We start from the raw sequence: 20024 nt of genomic DNA, 5'->3' as shown, positions 1-20024 counted from the left end.
TGACAGCAGACCCATGAGCAATGGGACCTAGAGGATTCACTAAATAGTGGAGAGACCCACGAGAACGGATCACACAAAAACATTAATAAAGAACAGGCAGGCAAGAAATCAACTGCTGGGCTGGGGATGGGAGCGGGGTGTGCATTTTACAGACACCCCTATGCTGTTCAGCAGAACTGGGCAATTTGAGGAACCTGGAGGAATTACACAGATGGGGCATACTAGGTAATTTAAAGTTATCTGAATTCTGATCCAGAAGGACTAAAAACATTTGAAGGAATTCAGGGGCAATGTGAATCATCAGACTCTCTGTACTATAGATGCACTATTGAAATACTCATTAAACTTGCAGGTGACAAAAGAGGAATTCCCACTGGAGTAATGAGTACTCCCTTCCCCACTACATCAGCATGTCCCATCCATAGTACAAAGAATACTTATAAATACGTAATTGGTGACACTAATGGCACTTAAAATGAAATGGGAAAGGATGTCGATCCACTAAATAGTCACAACAGGGAGTTAGCATATATGTATGCATCCACAAGAAGTTGCCACAATGGCAGGATTCAGATTAGTCCAATTAGAATTCTGTAGTAAAATTATGCACAGGCACCCAGCTGGCAAGGTTCAGTATAGTTGAAGATAATACTTGCCCTAGGGGATGTCATCAAAATAGGAATTGTTTCTCCATACTGTGGGAGCCTCCCTCCCACCCCCAAATCTTGTTGCACAAGGTCAGAGAATAGATCACTAGAACAATTGGGATGGTGTTTGATATACCGCTACTAGCAGCGATAGTGGAGTACCAAAATATACTTGCATTATATACAATATGGTCAGGATGGTGGCCAGAATCGATTTTGCACGTGGATGTGCACCACCCACAATAGATGTATGGCAGACACATAGATTGGTGTATGATAGCTTTGAAAATTGTCTACTGAGACTGACCCAGATCATTTGAAAAGGTCTGGAGGACCCTAAGAGAGTACAGAAGTAAGATCTGAAGAGGGATGAAGGAGAGAATATTAGGATAAGGTGGTACGCATGAGAAATGCACTCAGGGAGTTGGTTTAGGTTAGAATGGATTGGGTAACAAGGGGGAAATGTGAGACCAGTGTGAACTGAAAAGGCTGGTATTCCTTTGTATTTAGAGAGATATGTACACCGACACTTGGTTGCTGACAAGTGCCTGTGTCTAACAAAAAAAAAAAAATGGTTTGAAAAGTGGACATTAAATGAAGCACAAATGTTCATGAGGTTGCCTCACTAGGATGCTTGAGTCTTGATTTTTAATGCATCCCTGGATGGCGGCTGTCAGAGAATTATATTTGGAGCAGGTTATATATGATTGCAGGTTTGAAACTGTTGATGGAGGAGTTGGCTTTTATGCAAAGGAGTAAAGTTGTTCAGTGAAGACGTTGAAGGAATGCATTGGATCCTAATTAGGTCAATGTACATTGTGACTGGGGTGGAGAGAAAGTAGCAGAAGGAGGAGGCTTAAGCAAGGTGGGAGGAGGACCCAAGTCTATTGAGAACATGGATAGTATGAGAGTATGAAGTGGGAGTAGGTAATTGGAGGTTGAAAAGCATGCAGGTGGTGAAGTTGCAGACTAGTTTGACGAAGAAGAGAAGTACTGGGGAAGTTTTAGAATTACACTACAGCAAATAAGCTTGTTAATGATCAGTGCATTGATCACAGCTTTTGCTGAGGTTAAGTCGACATGAGGGAGGACTTGTAGTTTTAGGTGAACAGCATTGATTGTCATGGGGGTGAAAGTGAGTTTGATACTGTTTTGAAATGTATGTGAAGTTTGTGAGGGAAGGAACAATTATGTGAAGTTGCTTGAGATAGAGAAAGGTTTTCGGATTCTCTGGTGGAGGTCAAAGGGCAAATTCCAGATGTAGCTGGGGTGATCATGAGGGTGAACAAAACCGTCCAATGCCAGATGGCAAAGAGGCAGCGATATGTGCTGCCAAGAAGATGGGAGAAAGAGAAGAATGATTAAATAATTTGATAGTAATCACCAAAGAGTTGGTATGAGATGTTAATCACGAATATGATGTTGCCAAGATAGTGCCTAATGAGAGGACGTCTGCTGTCAGAGCCATGGAGGGTAACACCAGAATATGGGTTTCAGCCAAGCAATGGGGCATCAATTTACTGGATAGGATTGCATGTTACAAATCAATTGATGGCAGTGACAATTTGAGGAACAAGCAAGCAATCAAGTGAGGCACAGGAGGACTTACCATGGGTGTACGTTGGATAGAATGAGACAGAATCTCAGAATGATGAGGGGAGCGGGTCCAAAGATTAGTTTACAGAACACAAATCAAAGCAGGTTCAAAGGTCAGTTTACGGAACACAAATCGAACACACAAGGGGAGTGTCACACAAGACATGGCATATCATCAGCAGAATCACACAAAGGTTCTGCTTTATTATCATAGCTCTATTTAGTACATACCTTTGGCAATGAATGATTTTCAATCCCTCTTTCAAGTCTTATGGAATTTATCAGGACTGAGTAGGAAAAAGTCAGTATCTAACTGGACAATTCTCGAGAATATTAAATGGCAGACAGTAACAACTAAGTTGCTCTTGGAGTTATAGGGAGTAGGAGATACAGTGCTGGAGCAATGGAAGCAGGCATTGCATAAGGTGCATGACCATAACAGAGAGAGAAAAACATAAAACATTTCATTATGGATTTTACTTTACAGTTCCCTTGACTCTGTAGTAAGATGTTGATTTGATAATCTAAACAAATGTAAGTATTTATGAATTCAATTTATGGAATGGTAGGTATGGTCAAACGTACCTCAAAATGTCCACCCTTGCGGACGAAAGTGCTGGAACAGACAAGAGTGAGGCATATGAGGACCTGCAGCACTACACCAGTGATAGAGGCCAATCCGTAAATCCAACCAATGTCAGGCCTTGTGGTCAGCAGGTATTCCCACAGCAAGTAACTACCTGGTTTCTGTGTTAGGTTTACTATGAGACAGACAAACACAAACATATATCATTACAACAAGTACAAATAACAATTCTGCCCTCTCCTTCCCAGTGATCCACATGCTATCTGAAGTATTTCGCTCTCAATTTTTAAAACAGACATTGGCATAGTCAACAGATTTGGCCTTTTGATAAGTTAAAGTATGTGTTTATTGCTAATTGTGCCTGTGAATGGGTTTATACATGTATGTGTGGGGACATGAAAAGTAATTTGGATTTGGATGGGTGGTTGGGTGGTTGGTTTTGGCAGATGTATGTTTTAGTCCGCAACACTGCCTTACATTATTAAGATCCTCCTCTTTACTACACGATGCTGGTTCATAGTAAATTTATAAAAGGGGCATTTGTGTAATAAATATACTGAGAGGAATTGATAGTTTTTCTTTTACATATTTGAGATTTCTTTTCCATATGGTCTGTCAATGGCAATTACCCACAACAGTAACAGATTTGAATTTTGCTCATAGAAGGGTTCCAAAAAGTATTTTTGAAGATCCTTTGTCTGATTTTCAGATGCATGCACAGCTATATATTCTCTACTACGTCGGGTTCTTAGAAGCAGGCAGTCGCGGTCAGGGGGAGCCTCTGGATTCCCTCTGCAGGCGTCGCTGGGGGGGCTAAGGGGGGGTCAACTCTGGCTACTCACAGGGTCGCAGTCGCCGGGGAGTCCTCCCTGTAGTGTTGTTTCTCTGCAGGTCGAGCCGGGGGCGTCGGGTGCAGAGTGGAATGTCTCACGCATCCGGCGGAAAAACGTGCAGTCCTTTAAAAGTTGTTTCTTTGTTGCAAAGTTGTATCTTCTTTGGAGCAGAGCCGCTGTCCTCAGGAGTTCTTGAGTTCATTTGTGTAATAAATATACTGAGAGGAATTGATAGTTTTTCTTTTACATATTTGAGATTTCTTTTCCATATGGTCTGTCAATGGCAATTACCCACAACAGTAACAGATTTGAATTTTGCTCATAGAAGGGTTCCAAAAAGTATTTTTGAAGATCCTTTGTCTGATTTTCAGATGCATGCACAGCTATATATTCTCTACTACCACAACTAACCATTATAAAAATAATAAATGTGTTAAGGATGGTTGTAGGAAGTTGGCTCTGTATGTACTATTTCAAAGTAAGAAATAGCATGCACAGAGTCCAAGGGTTCCCCTTAGAGGTAAGATAGTGGCAAAAAGAGATAATTCTAATGCTCTATTTTGTGGTAGTGTGGTTGAGCAGTAGACTTATCAGAGGGTAGCATTTGTTGTACACACACAGGCAATAAATGAGGAACACACACTCAAAGACAATTCCAGGCCAATAGGTTTTTATATAGAAAAATATATTTTCTTAGTTTATTTTAAGAACCACAGGTTCAAGATTTACAATCAATACTTCAAATGAAAGGTACTTCACTTAGGTATCATAGGAACTTTGAATCAGCAAAATAGCATGTACAGTTTTGGCAAAAATGGCAATAAGCTATTTAAAACTAGACAGTGCAATTTTGGGGGAGGTAAGTATTTGTTAGTTTTGTAGGTAAGTAAACCACCTACAGGGTTCAAGGTTGGGTCCAAGGTAGCCCACCGTTGGGGGTTCAGGGCAACCCCAAAGTTACCACACCAGCAGCTCAGGGCCGGTCAGGTGCAGAGGTCAAAGTGGTGCCCAAAACGCATAGGCTTCAATGGAGAAGGGGGTGCCCCGGTTCCAGTCTGCCAGCAGGTAAGTACCCGCGACTTCAGAGGGCAGACCAGGGGAGTTTTGTAGGGCACCGGGGAGGACACAAGTCAGCACAAAAAGTACACCCTCAGCGGCACGGGGCGGCCGGGTGCAGAGTGCAAACAGGCGTTGGGTTTGTAATGGAGTTCAATGGGAGACCCAGGGGTCTCTTCAGCGAAGCAGGCAGGCAAGGGGGGCTCCTCGGGGTAGCCACCACCTGGGCAAGGGAGAGGGCCACCTGGGGGTCGCTTCTGCACTGGAGGTCAGATCCTTCAGGTCCTGGGGGCTGCGGGTGCAGTGTCTTTACCAGGCGTCGGGTTCTTAGAAGCAGGCAGTCGCGGTCAGGGGGAGCCTCTGGATTCCCTCTGCAGGCGGGGGGGCTAAGGGGGGGTCAACTCTGGCTACTCACAGGGTCGCAGTCGCCGGGGAGTCCTCCCTGTAGTGTTGTTTCTCTGCAGGTCGAGCCGGGGGCGTCGGGTGCAGAGTGGAATGTCTCACGCATCCGGCGGAAAAACGTGCAGTCCTTTAAAAGTTGTTTCTTTGTTGCAAAGTTGTATCTTCTTTGGAGCAGAGCCGCTGTCCTCAGGAGTTCTTGGTCCTTTTAGATGCAGGGTAGTCCTCTGAGGCTTCAGAGGTCGCTGGACCCTGGGGGACGCGTCACTGTTGCCGTTTTTCTTGAAGTGGGAAAACAGGCCGGTAGGGCTGGGGCCAAAGCAGTTGGTGTCTCCGTCTTCTCTGCAGGGCTTTCAGGTCAGCAGTCCTTCTTCGTCTTCAGGTTGCAGGAATCTCTTTTCCTAGGTTCTGGGGGCCCCTAAATACTCAATTTAGAGGTGTGTTTAGGTCTGGGGGGGTTAGTAGCCAATGGCTACTAGCCCTGAGGGTGGCTACACCCTCTTTGTGCCTCCTCCCTGAGGGAAACGTGGGGTCTTTAAAGTTGCTTCTTTGTTGCAGAAAGTTGCAGTTTCTTGAACAGGGCTGCTGTTCTCGGGAGCTTCTTGGTCCTTTAGATGCAGGGCAGTCCTCTGAGATTTCGGAGGTCGCTGGTCCCTGTTGGATGCGTCTCTGGTGCAGTTTTCGTTGAAGTAGGGAGACAGGCGGGTGGGGCTGGGGCCAAATCAGTTGTCGTCTCCGTCTTTACTGCAGGGCTTCAGGTCAGCAGTCCTTCTTCTTTAGGTTGCAGGAATCTCTCTTCCTCGGTTCTGGGAGCCCCTAAATACTGATTTTAGGGGTGTGTTTGGATCTGGGAGGGCAGTAGCTAATGGCTACTGTCCTTGAGGGTGGCTACACCCTTTTTGTGCCTCCTCCCTGTGGGGAGGGGGGCACATCCCTAATCCTATTGGGGGAATCCTCCATCTGCAAGATGGAGGATTTCTAAAAGTCAGAGTCACCTCAGCTCAGGACACCTTAGGGGTTGTCCTGACTGGCCAGTGACTCCTCCTTGTTTTTCTCATTATCTCCTCCGACCTTGCCGCCAAAAGTGGGGCCGTGGCCGGAGGGGGCAGGCATCTCCACTAGCTGGGATGCCCTGTGGCGCTGTAACAAAGGGGGTGAGCCTTTGAGGCTCACCGCAGGTGTTACAGTTCCTGCAGGGGGAGGTGAGAAGCACCTCCACCCAGTACAGGCTTTGTTCCTGGCCACAGAGTGACAAAGGCACTCTCCCCATGTGGCCAGCAACATGTCTGGTGTGTGGCAGGCTGGCAAAACTAGTCAGCCCACACTGGTAGTCGGGTATGTTTTCAGGGGGCATCTCTAAGATGCCCTCTGGGGTGTAGTTCACAATAAAATGTACACTGGCATCAGTGTGCATTTATTGTGCTGAGAAGTTTGATACCAAACTTCCCAGTTTTCAGTGTAGCCATTATGGTGTTGTGGAGTTTGTGTATGACAGTCTCCCAGACCATATACTCTTATGGCTACCCTGCACTTACAATGTCTACGGTTTTGCTTAGACACTGTAGGGGCATAGTGCTCATGCACCTATGCCCTCACCTATGGTATAGTGCACCCTGCCTTAGGGCTGTAAGGCCTGCTAGAGGGGTGACTTATGTATGCCATGGGCAGTGTGGGGTTGGCATGGCACCCTGAGGGGAGTGCCATGTTGATTTAGTTATTTTCTCCCCGCCAGCACACACAAGCTGGCAAGCAGTGTGTCTGTGCTGAGTGAGGGGTCCCCAGGGTGGCATAAGACATACTGCAGCCCTTAGAGACCTTCCCTGGCATCAGGGCCCTTGGTACCAGGGGTACCAGTTACAAGGGACTTACCTGGATGCCAGGGTGTGCCAATTGTGAAAACAAAGGTACAGTTTTAGGGAAAGAACACTGGTGCTGGGGCTTGGTTAGCAGGCCTCAGCACACTTTCAAATCATAACTTGGCATCAGCAAAGGCAAAAGGTCAGGGGGTAACCATGCCAAGGAGGCATTTTCTTACAATGGTAACAACTATTTATCCTGTCTGAGTACTTACAAACTTGCCATTACATCAAAAGGCCTACTTTCCCCTTTGCATGAGGTAGCTGAGAAAGGTGATGATGAGTATTTCCTACATACTTCCATGACTGCTACTGCGTCTGGCAGGGTGGATTACGTCTGTGGAAGCTGTGAAAATATTATTCCAAAGGTCTTTATTTTTCTCTTGGCTTGGCTGCATGGTTCAGTTGAAGCTGGTATTAAAACATGTCCCTTTCAGTCTACCAAGCCCAGTACCAAGTGAATAAGCAGCTTCCAAAGCATTTTGGATGCAGAGTTTCAAGCATGACAGTCACATTTGTTCCCAGAGTTCACCAAAGAACTAGAACTTACTTACGTTCATACACCTTTCAGAGAAGTAGTCTTGAACATGCTCCTGTTCTGTACATTGTTGTTTGCGCCACCATTTTCAGAGTGGGGCTTTCTGTTTGTCGGAGTTGTTTCAGTGCCTCTGGTGGACTCTAAAGGTCTTAGCACAGTGCACAGTGAGGAGAGAGGCCAGAGTCAGCAGGCTACCATATTATCAACAAGGACGTTGCTCCTTGGTGGGTGTTTGAGGTGTTACGCCCCCCTAAAAAAATATTCTGTAGTAAATAATTGGGTACAAGTGCTTTCAGTCGGGTATTATGAAGTGTCTGTTGGATTTCACCTGGCATGTTTCCATGCCCACACTGACAAAAACACACACACTCTCTCATCTATGTTTTGAAGGCCTTAAAAATGTTGATTGGTTTGAAAACTATAGCGTTTTAGGTGTCCCTAACAATCTACAGCCCTCTCTCTTTCCACCGACCCTTAAGCCCCCTTCTTGTCCTGCCTCTCATAAAATGTTTTAACAAGATGTCCCAGCAAGATTGTTGGGAAATCTGAAGCTTGCATCCCCCCATTCATACTGACCAAGCTATGCCCCTGATTATCACACAGCATGCAGAAAGCCATCCTTGGGCTTCTTCCTAAGACCACAAACACAATGAGTTCCAGGTGTAGGTGGAACTTGACCGTATAAAGTATCGAGTCCAAGATGGTGGTCTCTCCTTTGGGAATCACATAAACTTCCCAATGCAAGATGTGTCTTTCTCTGAGGTCAGCAACTGTGTTTGCATATAAAAAAGCATTATTTGGAATGGGTAGATGCATTGCAAAGCATTTTGTTTCCTGATTCGTGCAACTATTGCTATTTTGGAGTTATTGCAGTTTATGCAATTTTTTGATTATATTCCTTGTGGATCGTCGGACACTGGCCCTATTATCCTATTTATCTTTGTTCAGCCACCTGATGTCAGGGAGACTTTGGTACCTTGTTACGTATCACCAGTGCAGTCTACAGCATCAATTGGGACCTACACAAATTGTCTAAAGAGGTTTTTTCTTGAGGGGTTTTCCCAGTAGCTGTGATTCTCTAAAGGGGACACCCATGCCTTTTATGTATATTTATTCTGCGCAGCTTGGCACCATAGCTACTAAGCGGAGTTATAATTTTCTCTGGCAGTTCTAAAAGGGACTCAGAGCACTTAGGGCCTCATTACGAGTGTGGCAGGGACCGCCCCACTCACGTTGACCGTCGGACCACCGCACTCCGGGCGGACTGACTGCCCAATTACGACTTAGGCGGGTGGACTCACCTAAAGGCCACTTTCCCCACCAGGATCATAGATTCCAACGAGGAGACGGTGGTTGGGCTTGACCCAAGCCATGGCGGCACTGAACTCAGCACTGCCTGGCTGATCACATCCCCACTTTCCGCCAGCCTTTTCCTAGTGGGGACCCTGCCATGAAAATGGTTGCAGAAAGCCAGCGGCGGAGGCCACAGGGGGGTCCATGGCATGGGCAGTGCAGGGCCCCCCTCCCCAGCAACGTCAGAATGGGCACAGTCTGCTTTGCAGACAGTGCGCATTCAGATGGTGCTGGAGTGCTAGGATATTGGCCTCGGCTCACTTAAAAGAGCCGAGGCCATTATCCTGGCACTGTTCCCACCGGGTTGACCAGAGGGAACATGTATTGCAATGTTCCTGTCGGTCAGCCTGACGGGAACGTGTAATGCATGGTTCCCGACGGTCAGCCCGGCAAGAACATTGTAATATGGCACCTCCCCGCAGCTTTGGCAGGCCTGTGGTGGGACCGTCAAAGTCTTATTCAGACCCTTAAATTTCTACTATGCCTTAAAAATGACACACTGAAAATGGATGTAAGAATTTTCAGTTACTAAACATGAGATGAATATTATTGTTGAGTTTAATATTAATCTTAATATCATGCTACATGAAGATTATTCAGCTTCTTCATTCAGTACTGCATTGAAAGTGTCATGGTCATATGTAGGTAGCATACATGATAGGATTAGGCTAGAGTTTATGGATTGAGGCTACCTGTGACCTTAGCCTTTCTTTTTATCTTCTCAATGTAAGTGCTTAGGTGACAGCACGTAGAACCATGATATTATTGGTGACATTGAGTTTTTATTAATAGGTGAATCAGTGTCAGTGCCCTAAAACCCTAGAAGGAGTGCAACAACAAATGTCTCTTCAATGATGAGCTTGTGAGCCCTACAACATTGACAGAGAATGGTTGTAGCAGACAGAGCAAAAAAAGGGTGGCAGACTGAGACCTAGCAAGGATTCCTTAAGCCTTTTCCTATTGTGGAAACTCGTTTCAGGATCAGTCTTCTGTGTGAGAGATCTTGAGGTTTTATTCATCAAACACAGTTATTCCCGTAACATTTTCTATTCTTATCATTCAGGGTCTGATTTAGACTTTGGCGGACAGGTTACTCCATCACAAATGTGACAGATTTCCCATCCACCATTTTACAATGTCTATAGAACATAATGGATTCGTAATATGGCAGACGGGATACCCGTCACATTTGTGATGGAGTAACCCCATCAGCCAAACTCTAAATCAGCTTCCTTTGTGGCATTTATTGACAATGCGGACACTTGTGCACAGTGTGATTCTCAAGTTCTGCAGAAACCATGGGTATCTTACGTTTACAATATGGATATTACAGCTGATTTTTTAAATAAAATAACAATTAAAACAGAGCAGATCGATTATCGGGGATTTTTGCTCGGAAGAGAAGATAACTTTGGCAGGCTGGAACAGACTGACTCTTTAAAAATAGAATAATAACTTTATTTTTACAATTCATTTTATTTCCTTTTTAAAAATTTAATAAAAGAAGGTCTCAAACAGGCCTGTTGCATGTTTAGGCTGCCTGTATTTCTGGCTTATTTAACACAAAGCATACATTGTTTCAGGTGGACAAAACATATAATGGGAAAATCATACATACTTAGGAAACTCATACATACTTTTATACCAGTGTTCTTGTAATCCGGACATTGGAACAGTATTTCTAGAGTTTATGAATACTAATTACAATTATATTATGGACAATTTTATTTCCACAAGATATGATGTTAGAACCAATCTCTCACAATATTGGTTGTTGAAAATAATGTAAAACATGTATTAAGTACAACATCATCAACCTGGGCCTCTTTGTGCAAAGAACAATACAAACTTGCAGAGAATAATGGAAGAGGCCAGAGAGCCATTAGCAGAATAAAAATGAATTCAGTGTCTCCCTAAAAGATAGATAGGGTATAATGGAATTGATCCACAGGGAAAGACTATTCCAAAGTAAGGTAGCAAGCTAAGAAAGAGTATGCCCACCAGCCCTGTCTCTCCTGACTGAAGGTGTAGCAAACAGAAACTGAGAATTAGGCATCTCCTTGGATTGTGGAACCAAAGTGTAGTGCAAGCGGAGATTTCTTCGTACCATAGCAAATTCTACACATAACACAAAGAACCTTGAACACAATTCTGTGTTTCACCGACAGCCCCAATTTAATCTGATTCATGCGTGGGCAACATGATCAGATTTCCTAAATTCACAACCTGCAGGTACAGCAAAATTTTGAATTTACTGTAGGTAATTCAGGGAATAGTCTGAAAGTCCCCAAATAAAGAATGTTATAACAGTCATAGCAGTCTATCCTGGAAAGGATACAAGGTGTGACAATTTGTGCGTGAAACTATTTAGACAGAAAAGGAAGAACTTTTCTCATCACTTTAAGACGGAAAAGGCAAGCTTAAGAAACTGCTCTGAACTGCCTTTGCATGGTTAAATGAGAATCCAAATAGACACTCAATAATTTAATAGTGACGATGGGGGAAGGAGCAGAACCAAGTGGAGTAGTGGAGAGGGCATCATGCCACCTTCTACTGTTGTTGCCAACTAGCAAGATTTTAATGTTGTTGGCTTTAAGCTGAAGACAATTATGCAACATCCAATGTTGGACTGTGAAAAGACAAGATTTCAGACTGGCCTCTCAGCTGGGAGCTTCGTGGGGCAGGCATCTGATTAACTGTCTGTTGCCTATGAAATCACCATACAACCTGAAGAGTTAATGAACCATATAAGAGAGAAAACATAATTATTACACAGCCTGGAGTAAAGAGTAGGACCCTGGGGAACCTCACAGGTCACTTTCTGAGCAGCAGAACAGAACAGATGGAGTGCTATCAACTGAATACAGGGGGTCATTCTGACCCTGGCGGTCCGAGACCGCCAGGGCTAGTATGACTGAAAGCACCGCCAACAGGCTGCCGGTGCTTTCTTCCCCATTCTGACCGCGGCGGTAAAGCCGCAGTCGGACCGCCGGGGCCGGCGGTTTTCTGCCATTTCTGCCATTTCTGCCCCGGCGGCGATAATCCGGCAGGGCAGCGCTGCTTGCAGCGCTGCCCTGGGGATTATGACCCCCTTACCGCCAGCCTGTTTCTGGCGGTTTTCACCGCCAGGAAGAGGCTGGCGGTAAGGGGTGTCCAGGGGCCCCCTAACAGGGCCCCGGCCAGCTTTTCACTGTCTGCCTAGCAGACAGTGAAAAGCGCGACGGGTGCAACTGCACCCGTCGCACGGCCGCAACACCGCCCGCTCCATTCGGAGCCGGCTTCTGTGTTGCGGCCTCATTCCCGCTGGGCCGGCGGGCGCAAACTTGGTTTGCGCCCGCCGGCCCAGCGGGAATGTCGGAATGGGGGCCGCGTGATTGCGGCCGCATGGCGGTTTCCGCCAAGGTCGGAATGACCCCCACAGTCTTTTAAAATGGACGTGAAACATGCCAAAACAGGTCCCTTCACACCTGACTGTGTGAGGCATTTCAAAGTGATCTCATGGGCCACACTACTGAAAGCTGCAGATAATCAAGCAAAAAGTCTCCCTGGTCCACAAAGGATTTTAGTTTATCCAAACCAAATGTGAGAGTGGTCTCAGTGCCTCTGCCTGTGTGTGGCCAAAAGATGATGTATGACGCTGTATGGAACTGGTAATCAAATCAATTTTCATCAGTAGAAACACAGGGCCTCTGCAGTCATCATGGAATTTGTGTGAAAAGGGATAAGGTATGTTTGAGAAGCTTGAAAGACCCTTGAAGTGGTAACTTGAAGAAATTCGAAATCTGTGTAGAGAGAGCAGGTTGTTTTAGGAGAATAGATTTTTTTTAACATATGTAGTTTTGGTGAACCAGGGATCTCAATCCTGAGTCAAACAATTTAGAGGAGTCGGTGGATATCAAGTAATCACAATGCCAGTGGTAGATCGACTGATATCACACACACTTTGACATCAATGACATCACCTATAACCCAGAACCCCAGGAAGTGATGCCACATGACTTTAATTCTGATAACATCACAGTAGTTGATCTCATTGAAACCTACTGTATAATTCAAAGGGAAAAAATAAATCTCAGGAAGATTTACAAAAAAGAAGTTTAAAAAACAATAGTGGTCATGCCCTCCAGTATTTATCAGTATTGACCATATGTTGAATAGGATCTATGTTACTGGCTTCATTTACTAATTTTCATTGTTAACATGTTTTAATTGATAAACACTTGTAAAGCATCGAAGTGTTCAAACAAATCAGTAGGTGTCGCCTTGAGACAGCTTTAGCTGTTTCGCTATCCTCATTTAATGATTTAATGAAACGAAAATCCTGAAAAAAAACCACAAATATATAAATACATAAAAGGACTTAGGTCATCACTCTTCCTACAATGGTCTGTTCCACAGTCATTAACATTTTTCTTCTACCCCTAAATAATGTCCAAAGAGCAGTGGATTATTTCTGCACTAAGCATGAAGTCTCTTTGGAGCACTCTGAATCATTGTTTAGGAGATGACCATGTGTGGCAAACAAAAGCACAATATTTTCAGAAGCTCTTTAATAGCATAATTCTGATCTGGTGCGCCCAGGTTTGTGGCCGGATTCAGATGCTTTAGGTCAGTTGTTAACCTCTTGACTTTTTTGGAACTCCCACTATATCATTACTGGAACTTGAGGACCCCCACTGAATCCTTATTGGAATACGGGGATCCCTGTTGAATCCTTACTGGAAGCTGGCGACCCAGCCTAAGAGTTTTCAGTGATTTAAAACAATACACAAATAATACAGAAACAAGCATTCATCAAAAACACAAAATCATTAAATATTTTATTTAATTAAAAAACAAATATGTACTTAAAAATGTAATCTGAATGTTGGAGCTTGTCTAAATTCAATTGTGGCCACTCATCGTACATGCTGTATTCTGTTTGATGAACTTGCACTGCTCCCATGAATCAATCTGAGGATACTAACTTAGCTTTAAACCATCAATTTCAAATTCCTTCTCATCTACAGAACACTTAAAATTATTCAATTGTACATTATTTATATACACTTTAATCTGTGAATATTTAATTTTCTAAGCAGTTGTGGGCCCCCTGAATAAGCCTTGCTGACCCCCAGGGGTCCCCCGGACCACAGGATAAGAACCCCTACTTAAGGTGATTCTAGCTCAGACCATTAACTACTGACAGAGTACGTGCCTTACCAAAGTTCACCACATGTGCTGCAGTGTGTACCACTGTGAAGATGAAGACAGCGTAGCCCACTAGTTCATGCAGAACAACATTCTGATCCAGTGGAAGAACTCGGACAACCCATGTAGTTCGCAACCAAGTCAGGCATCTCCGCAGCATCAACACCTTCACAAACAGAAGATATTGAAACATCAATATTAATAACCTGTGCTTATATACCATTAAATACTCCTGGACTTCTATGCACTCTCCTTACAAGAATTACTATTGCCCAATACGAAGGCTGTGTTGATCCTGACCTCAGTAAAACCACAAATAAGAGGCTACAAATATATCAACAAGAAGAACATTTACTGCCTGAGCTATCTTACTGGACAGAGTATTTTTAAGTGTGGTTGTATGCTAAAAAGATTTTAAACTTTACTCTGCTAATCATTATGTGAAGATGCATTTGGCAGATGCTTAGGAGGAAACGAAATAATGTAAGCAACACACCAACTAGGGTCGATGCACCTGTTGCACAAAATTATATTACCTTTCATTCTTTGTGTTAATCTTGCATGGCCATTGTAAAAGATGTCCTAACCGTTCTCAGTTTAAGGTTTACCATGTTGCTGTCTGCGCATATCTTCCATGGCACTTGAATTATCTTTAACAATATAGCAGATCTTGAATCTAATGAATATCATGGCATTGTAAAAAAAATGGCTTAACAAGTTTGTTAGCTGTCGCTTAGACAGCGCATGCATTGTCTCTTCAAGATCTTTTGTTTTCTGTCAGCCAGTTTAGAGACCGCAAATTGTTTACAATTGGTTGCCTTCATTGTCACTCTTGTTTGCTTTCTTTTTTTCTTTTTATTGGTCAGCTGCTGTAGGCTGCCTTCCACTTTGTGTTTGTCCCTCCCCTGGAGCATGCATACATTACTTATGTCCTTCCACTGCTAATGTTTTTAGGTACTGCTTTTTTCGTTAGGCACATTGTAACTTATGAACTACAAGTAACAAAAGGATCTCTATGACAAAAGCAGTAACTGAGCTATCTTCATAAATACAGTATTGTGATCTGCATGGTGCACATTCTTTGCAGCAGACCTGTTAACCCTCTGCCCTACTTTAGATGAGTCAAAACTACCACTAGGCAAAGCTACAACCCAGGGATGTCATCTGCGGGAATGTATGATGGAATACTGAATGCAATTAGAATGAACGGCTTTATAACTCAAGCACTGTAAGAAAAATGCCTTTACAACAAAAGGCTTTTACAACAAGATTTTTTACAATGAATATGCCTTCAGAACAAAAGCCTTTACCCCAAAATGTAAGTATTTAACAAGTAAGTTTAAACCCTTTATATATTTATATATATATATATATATATATATATATGTATATATATATACATACTGTATACACATATAGATTATTTTATTTATTTATATAAAGATATGTGTACATATATATATATTTATATATAATGGGTTTATTTTTACTTGTAAAATACTTATATTTTTTGTGGAAATATATATACACACATTACTTATTGGTGGTCACCACTAGGTAGCTATTTAGGACCATGTTTCCATAGAAAAAGTGTTTTTTTACTTGCTTATGTCTTTATTTTATCTTTATCTTTGACGAATTTTCAGGAAATTTTCCAAACAAAAGTGTTCCAGAGAATCTTGTTGTAAATAGGAAGTTTCGGGGTGATCCGTCAAGCGAGGGCAGAGAAAAAGGGGGGGGGCAAAAAAGTTGTGTTTCCCATGTTAACTCCCATTGGGATTTTGAACACAACTACAGCCCGAACTGCTGAACGGAATTACACCAAATTTGACAGAAAGGTAGCTTTTGGTCCAGAAAGAAGCCTTTTACTTCTTTGCTGTAAATTGATTCCATAGTTTTTCCAATATTAAAAGAAAAAGAAATATAGATATCTAGAGGTGCAAAGGATTTGTGAATAATAACGGGCTCGTGCAGAGAAACGCACAGCTCTGATTGGCTGCCAACACTTGAACCAGAAAGTGTTGGCAGCCATCTTGGGACTCGGCTTCAGCCAACTCCCACAAACAAATACAAATAAAATACATGGAGGCAGAGTAGAGCCACCCTGACCCCTTAGCTCTGGTGTTGGGGCCCCAAAGGAACCCCTCAGAGGGACCCCCACCCCAGAGCAAAAAATACATTTTTTTAAAAGTTTTCCTGTGGAATTTCGCAAATTCTGTAAATATTTTTTAAAAACAAGTGTGGGTTCCCATGCTTGTTTTTTTACAAGCCCCTGGGTGGGCCAAGTACTGGGAGAATTTAAGTTTTCTATGCAGGGGCGCTTGGCCCCCGGCAGCCACAGGGACCGCCACCTCCTCAGGGCACTAACAAGGATTGATGCAGGGGGACCATCTGCATCCCCCCGCAGCCACCGGGACTGCCATCTCCTCGGGGCACTTCTTGAAATGTAATGTGGGAGGGGGACCGCCCCCAGCCCCCCTGTGCTCGGAGACTGTCACCTCCACAGGCACAAAAGTAAGATTGAATGTGGGGGGATGCCTGCCCCCCCCCTACAGCCCTGGGGACCACCATCCCCCATGGCACTTTTTTAAATGTAATGTGGGAGGGCCACCTGCCACCCCTGCAGCCCTTGCAACCGCCACCTCCCCGGGGGACTAACAAAGATAGAATTACAGGGGCCCCCGCAGCCCCGGGAACTGCCACCTCCCTGGGGAACTTCTTTAAAAGTAAACGTGGGGGCAGCCCTGCACCCCCTCAGCCCTGGAGACCGCCACCTACCTGGGGCTAATTTAAAAAGAGATGGGGGTCCGTTTGTGGACCCACGGGCTCCGGGGACCACCACCTATCCAGGGCTATTTAGATGTTGAGGGGGCTCACCTTGGGACTCCACCTGTTGGACCGCCGAACTTGAACTCACACCCACCTGAACAAACCATGCTACGAACCTGGGCCTTATCCTGAACACCAACCTCACCATAAAGTCATGAGGTCAACGCTGTCACTTCCCCATGCTTCTACATCCTCCACATGCTGCATAACATTTTCAAGAGACTCCCACTGGACACCACATTGTACCATCACGTAGGCCCTACTCGCAAGCAGATTGGACTACGGCAACGCATACTACACCAGTATCCCAACCCATCTTCTTCACAGACTACAAACCATCCAAAATGCTGTCACCAGCCTCGTTCTCGATCTCCTACACTAAATCCACACTACTCCGCAGAGCGCTCCACTGGCACCCCTTTCACAAGTGCTGCCAGTTCAAACTTCTCACACATGCATGCAAATCAGTATAGAACATGGGGCCTGCATACTTTAATCACCTGCTTCACTTCCACCAACCCACCAAACAACTTTGCTCAGCATCACTCTCACTTGCACAAACACCACATCCACAGAAGACGAATGGGAGGTCGATCATTCTCCTACCAAGCCACCAAATACTGGACGACCTCCTCTAAAACGTCAGGACCTCCTCCTTACTTCTTGAATTTCACGAGAAGTTGAAGACCTGGTTTTTCAATTAGTCTTCCTGAGAGAACATCGAGACTGCTTGTACTCAGACTGAGCCTCACCACGTATTTACACTCACCTACTCAGTGCCTGGATACCCTCACAGGAAACAAGCAGTGCTCTACAAATCCCCTTATGTTACATTACATTACATTACAGAGGAGAGGGACAATATGGAAAAATTGGATAGAAGACAGGAAAGAGGGGATGAGAGAAGCTAATGGAAAATTTCACAAACAATTTTGGAACAGGTTCATAAACTTATGTACTTGATCATATCCTAACATCATAGGTCAAATACACATATTAGATATGATTGCTTGGTACTTAATATTTACATATAAAATCTGATCCTGTACATCCTGGTTGGACCCTATAGACCCATACATGGGATCTATGATTGAACCACATTGTAATGTGAGTGAGGCGACGGTGAGAGAACGAGGTGATAAATCTGTGCATAGCTGTATGAACCTTTATATGTGACTTTATCAGGTGGGCAATAAATGATGATGTTGCAATATGTTTTACTTACCAACCAGATGTCATCAAAGGGACAATCTATAACACCTGTTGTTGGCGGTTGGTGATGATGTAAGACTGGGTAAGAGCTTAAGCTTTTTACTTTTCACTGGAGGGTCCCTTGAAATCTGGACGTGTGAATTCAAACAGGTGTAAATATCACGGTTTGGGTCCAGTTGTACAAACAATATACCCTCGAAGCCGTTCACCTTCTGGAGAACCACACAGTGATATTTAGCTGTCAGGTCTCCTTCATATGCACTTTGTGTATCACTGCTTTATGTGGCTGGTAACATTAAATCTCACTGCGTGTCACAGGCATCTGTACATTTGTAAGCGTTTCTTTAGCAGCAGCCCACGAACGCTCGCTGGTTACAGGCATTTTCAGCCAGTTATGAGCTTACTTAGATATGTGCTGATGGATCAAGCAAGGTGCCAGAAACTTCTGACGTGGGGTGTTTTTAATAGCATTTCGCTGTCCTAATACCTGAATGGAAGCAGTTCACAAGACCTTGTTGTGTTGCATATTTAATGCTATTCAAGAACACTTCATGCAATACAAATTGAATATTTTAGCCTGCGTGGTGTGGGAAATTAATTGGTAGTTAACCGAAGAGTAGCTATAATTCTGGATGAATAAAAGAAAAAAAGAGAAAATGTGGCAGCGAGGAAACAAAAGAATACGCACATTTACATATGTGCATATGCTACAGGCTGTTGTCCAAATAATGGGTGTTTTATCGTTCCTCTACAAGTGTGCAGACCCATGACCTTGCCTCTAATTAAGTAGTGCAGTTAGCACTAACAGCTGTTGATAGCCCGTAGAGCACTTATGTGCCCGGGTGAAGGCAAGGATGTACAATGATATGCACCGCGCCTTTAAATTGGGACCCGGTTTTTGAGTACATCAGAAAACCGTTTTACATTTAGCCACCACCGAGAAGGTGATCGGTGACATGCACAACTGATATAATTACTCTCTGTATCTGCTACAAACCGGGCTACTACCAACGGAGGCAGGCATACCTGTGCGTTTTTACTCTAAAAGCCTGCTACTCACATCGACAGTCATTTATTTGTAGGAAGCCATATGGGTGGTACATGACTTGGCCTTTCACCTCTGACTGGATTCACCTGCAGGGCTGGGACGGGCTCAGCAATTCCAACGTGTGTGTTGTTTGTTTTTCTTTTATATCAAGGAGTATGTAGTTACAGCTCTATATATTTGTCTTGACCTTTAACATGGTTCATTCTAAACATTCTTCAACAAGTAATTCATTATGTGAGTAATACAGTGTCCACAATTTGAGGTATTCTATTATATTGGTCTAAAAATGTAGAATGCAACTCCTCATACCAGGTAACCGTCAATACAGTGAAGTGGAAAAGTGTTTTTATAATATTCCAGAAGGTGTGGAACTAATTTGGGGAGAAAAGGGAGTGGTCTTTATTTCTACATTTCTTGGGAGCCCAAGGACTGGTCTCTCGTACACCGAAAAAAAGGCCTCTATAAATTTGAAGTGTGTCTCACAAAACTAGACTTGCTTTTTTTCATGTACTAAAATGGATAGGTAATAACTTCGCACGAGAGTTAAAGGGGAAAACAAGACAGCAGAGGAGTTTCTATAAGCCCCCAGGAAATGAGCTGGAAGCTGCATATTTGGCCAGTTAACCGATTAGCTTATTAGGGACCAACATGTGCTTAATTTTAATTGTGAAAAGATAAGAGTAGAGTTAAGGCTAAAAGACGAGCCACCTTTAAGTGAGGTGATCATGATTGCCAAGTGGGTAGAACACATATTTAAGTGTGTCAAAATAATTAAGTGTGATGGTGTCAAAGTAGAGTGTGTATGCAAAGACCAACATAATACGAAGAGAGACAAGGAAAAATACAGATAATGCCAAAGTGTCTAGCAACAAGTTTGTGAA

At 43.8% G+C, this 20024-nt stretch overlaps 1 protein-coding gene across 1 annotated transcript in view; it reads right to left on the bottom strand.

The window, feature by feature from the left end:
* NOX5 (NADPH oxidase 5) overlaps nucleotides 1-20024 on the bottom strand; it is a 246625-nt gene that overhangs the window by 135855 nt on the left and 90746 nt on the right. Inside the window, exons 5-6 of the mRNA XM_069221267.1 lie at nucleotides 14067-14220; nucleotides 2829-3004 (exon numbers count right to left, since the gene is read on the bottom strand). Of these exons, the coding sequence (XP_069077368.1) occupies nucleotides 2829-3004; nucleotides 14067-14220 (330 nt within the window). The remainder of the gene's footprint in view (nucleotides 1-2828; nucleotides 3005-14066; nucleotides 14221-20024) is intronic.

This window comes from Pleurodeles waltl, chromosome 3_1 (assembly GCF_031143425.1).
Source record: "Pleurodeles waltl isolate 20211129_DDA chromosome 3_1, aPleWal1.hap1.20221129, whole genome shotgun sequence".
Classification (NCBI taxonomy): domain Eukaryota; kingdom Metazoa; phylum Chordata; class Amphibia; order Caudata; family Salamandridae; genus Pleurodeles; species Pleurodeles waltl.
The sequence above is the reverse complement of the archived record's forward strand: the minus strand, read 5'-3'. Positions and strand labels throughout refer to the sequence as shown.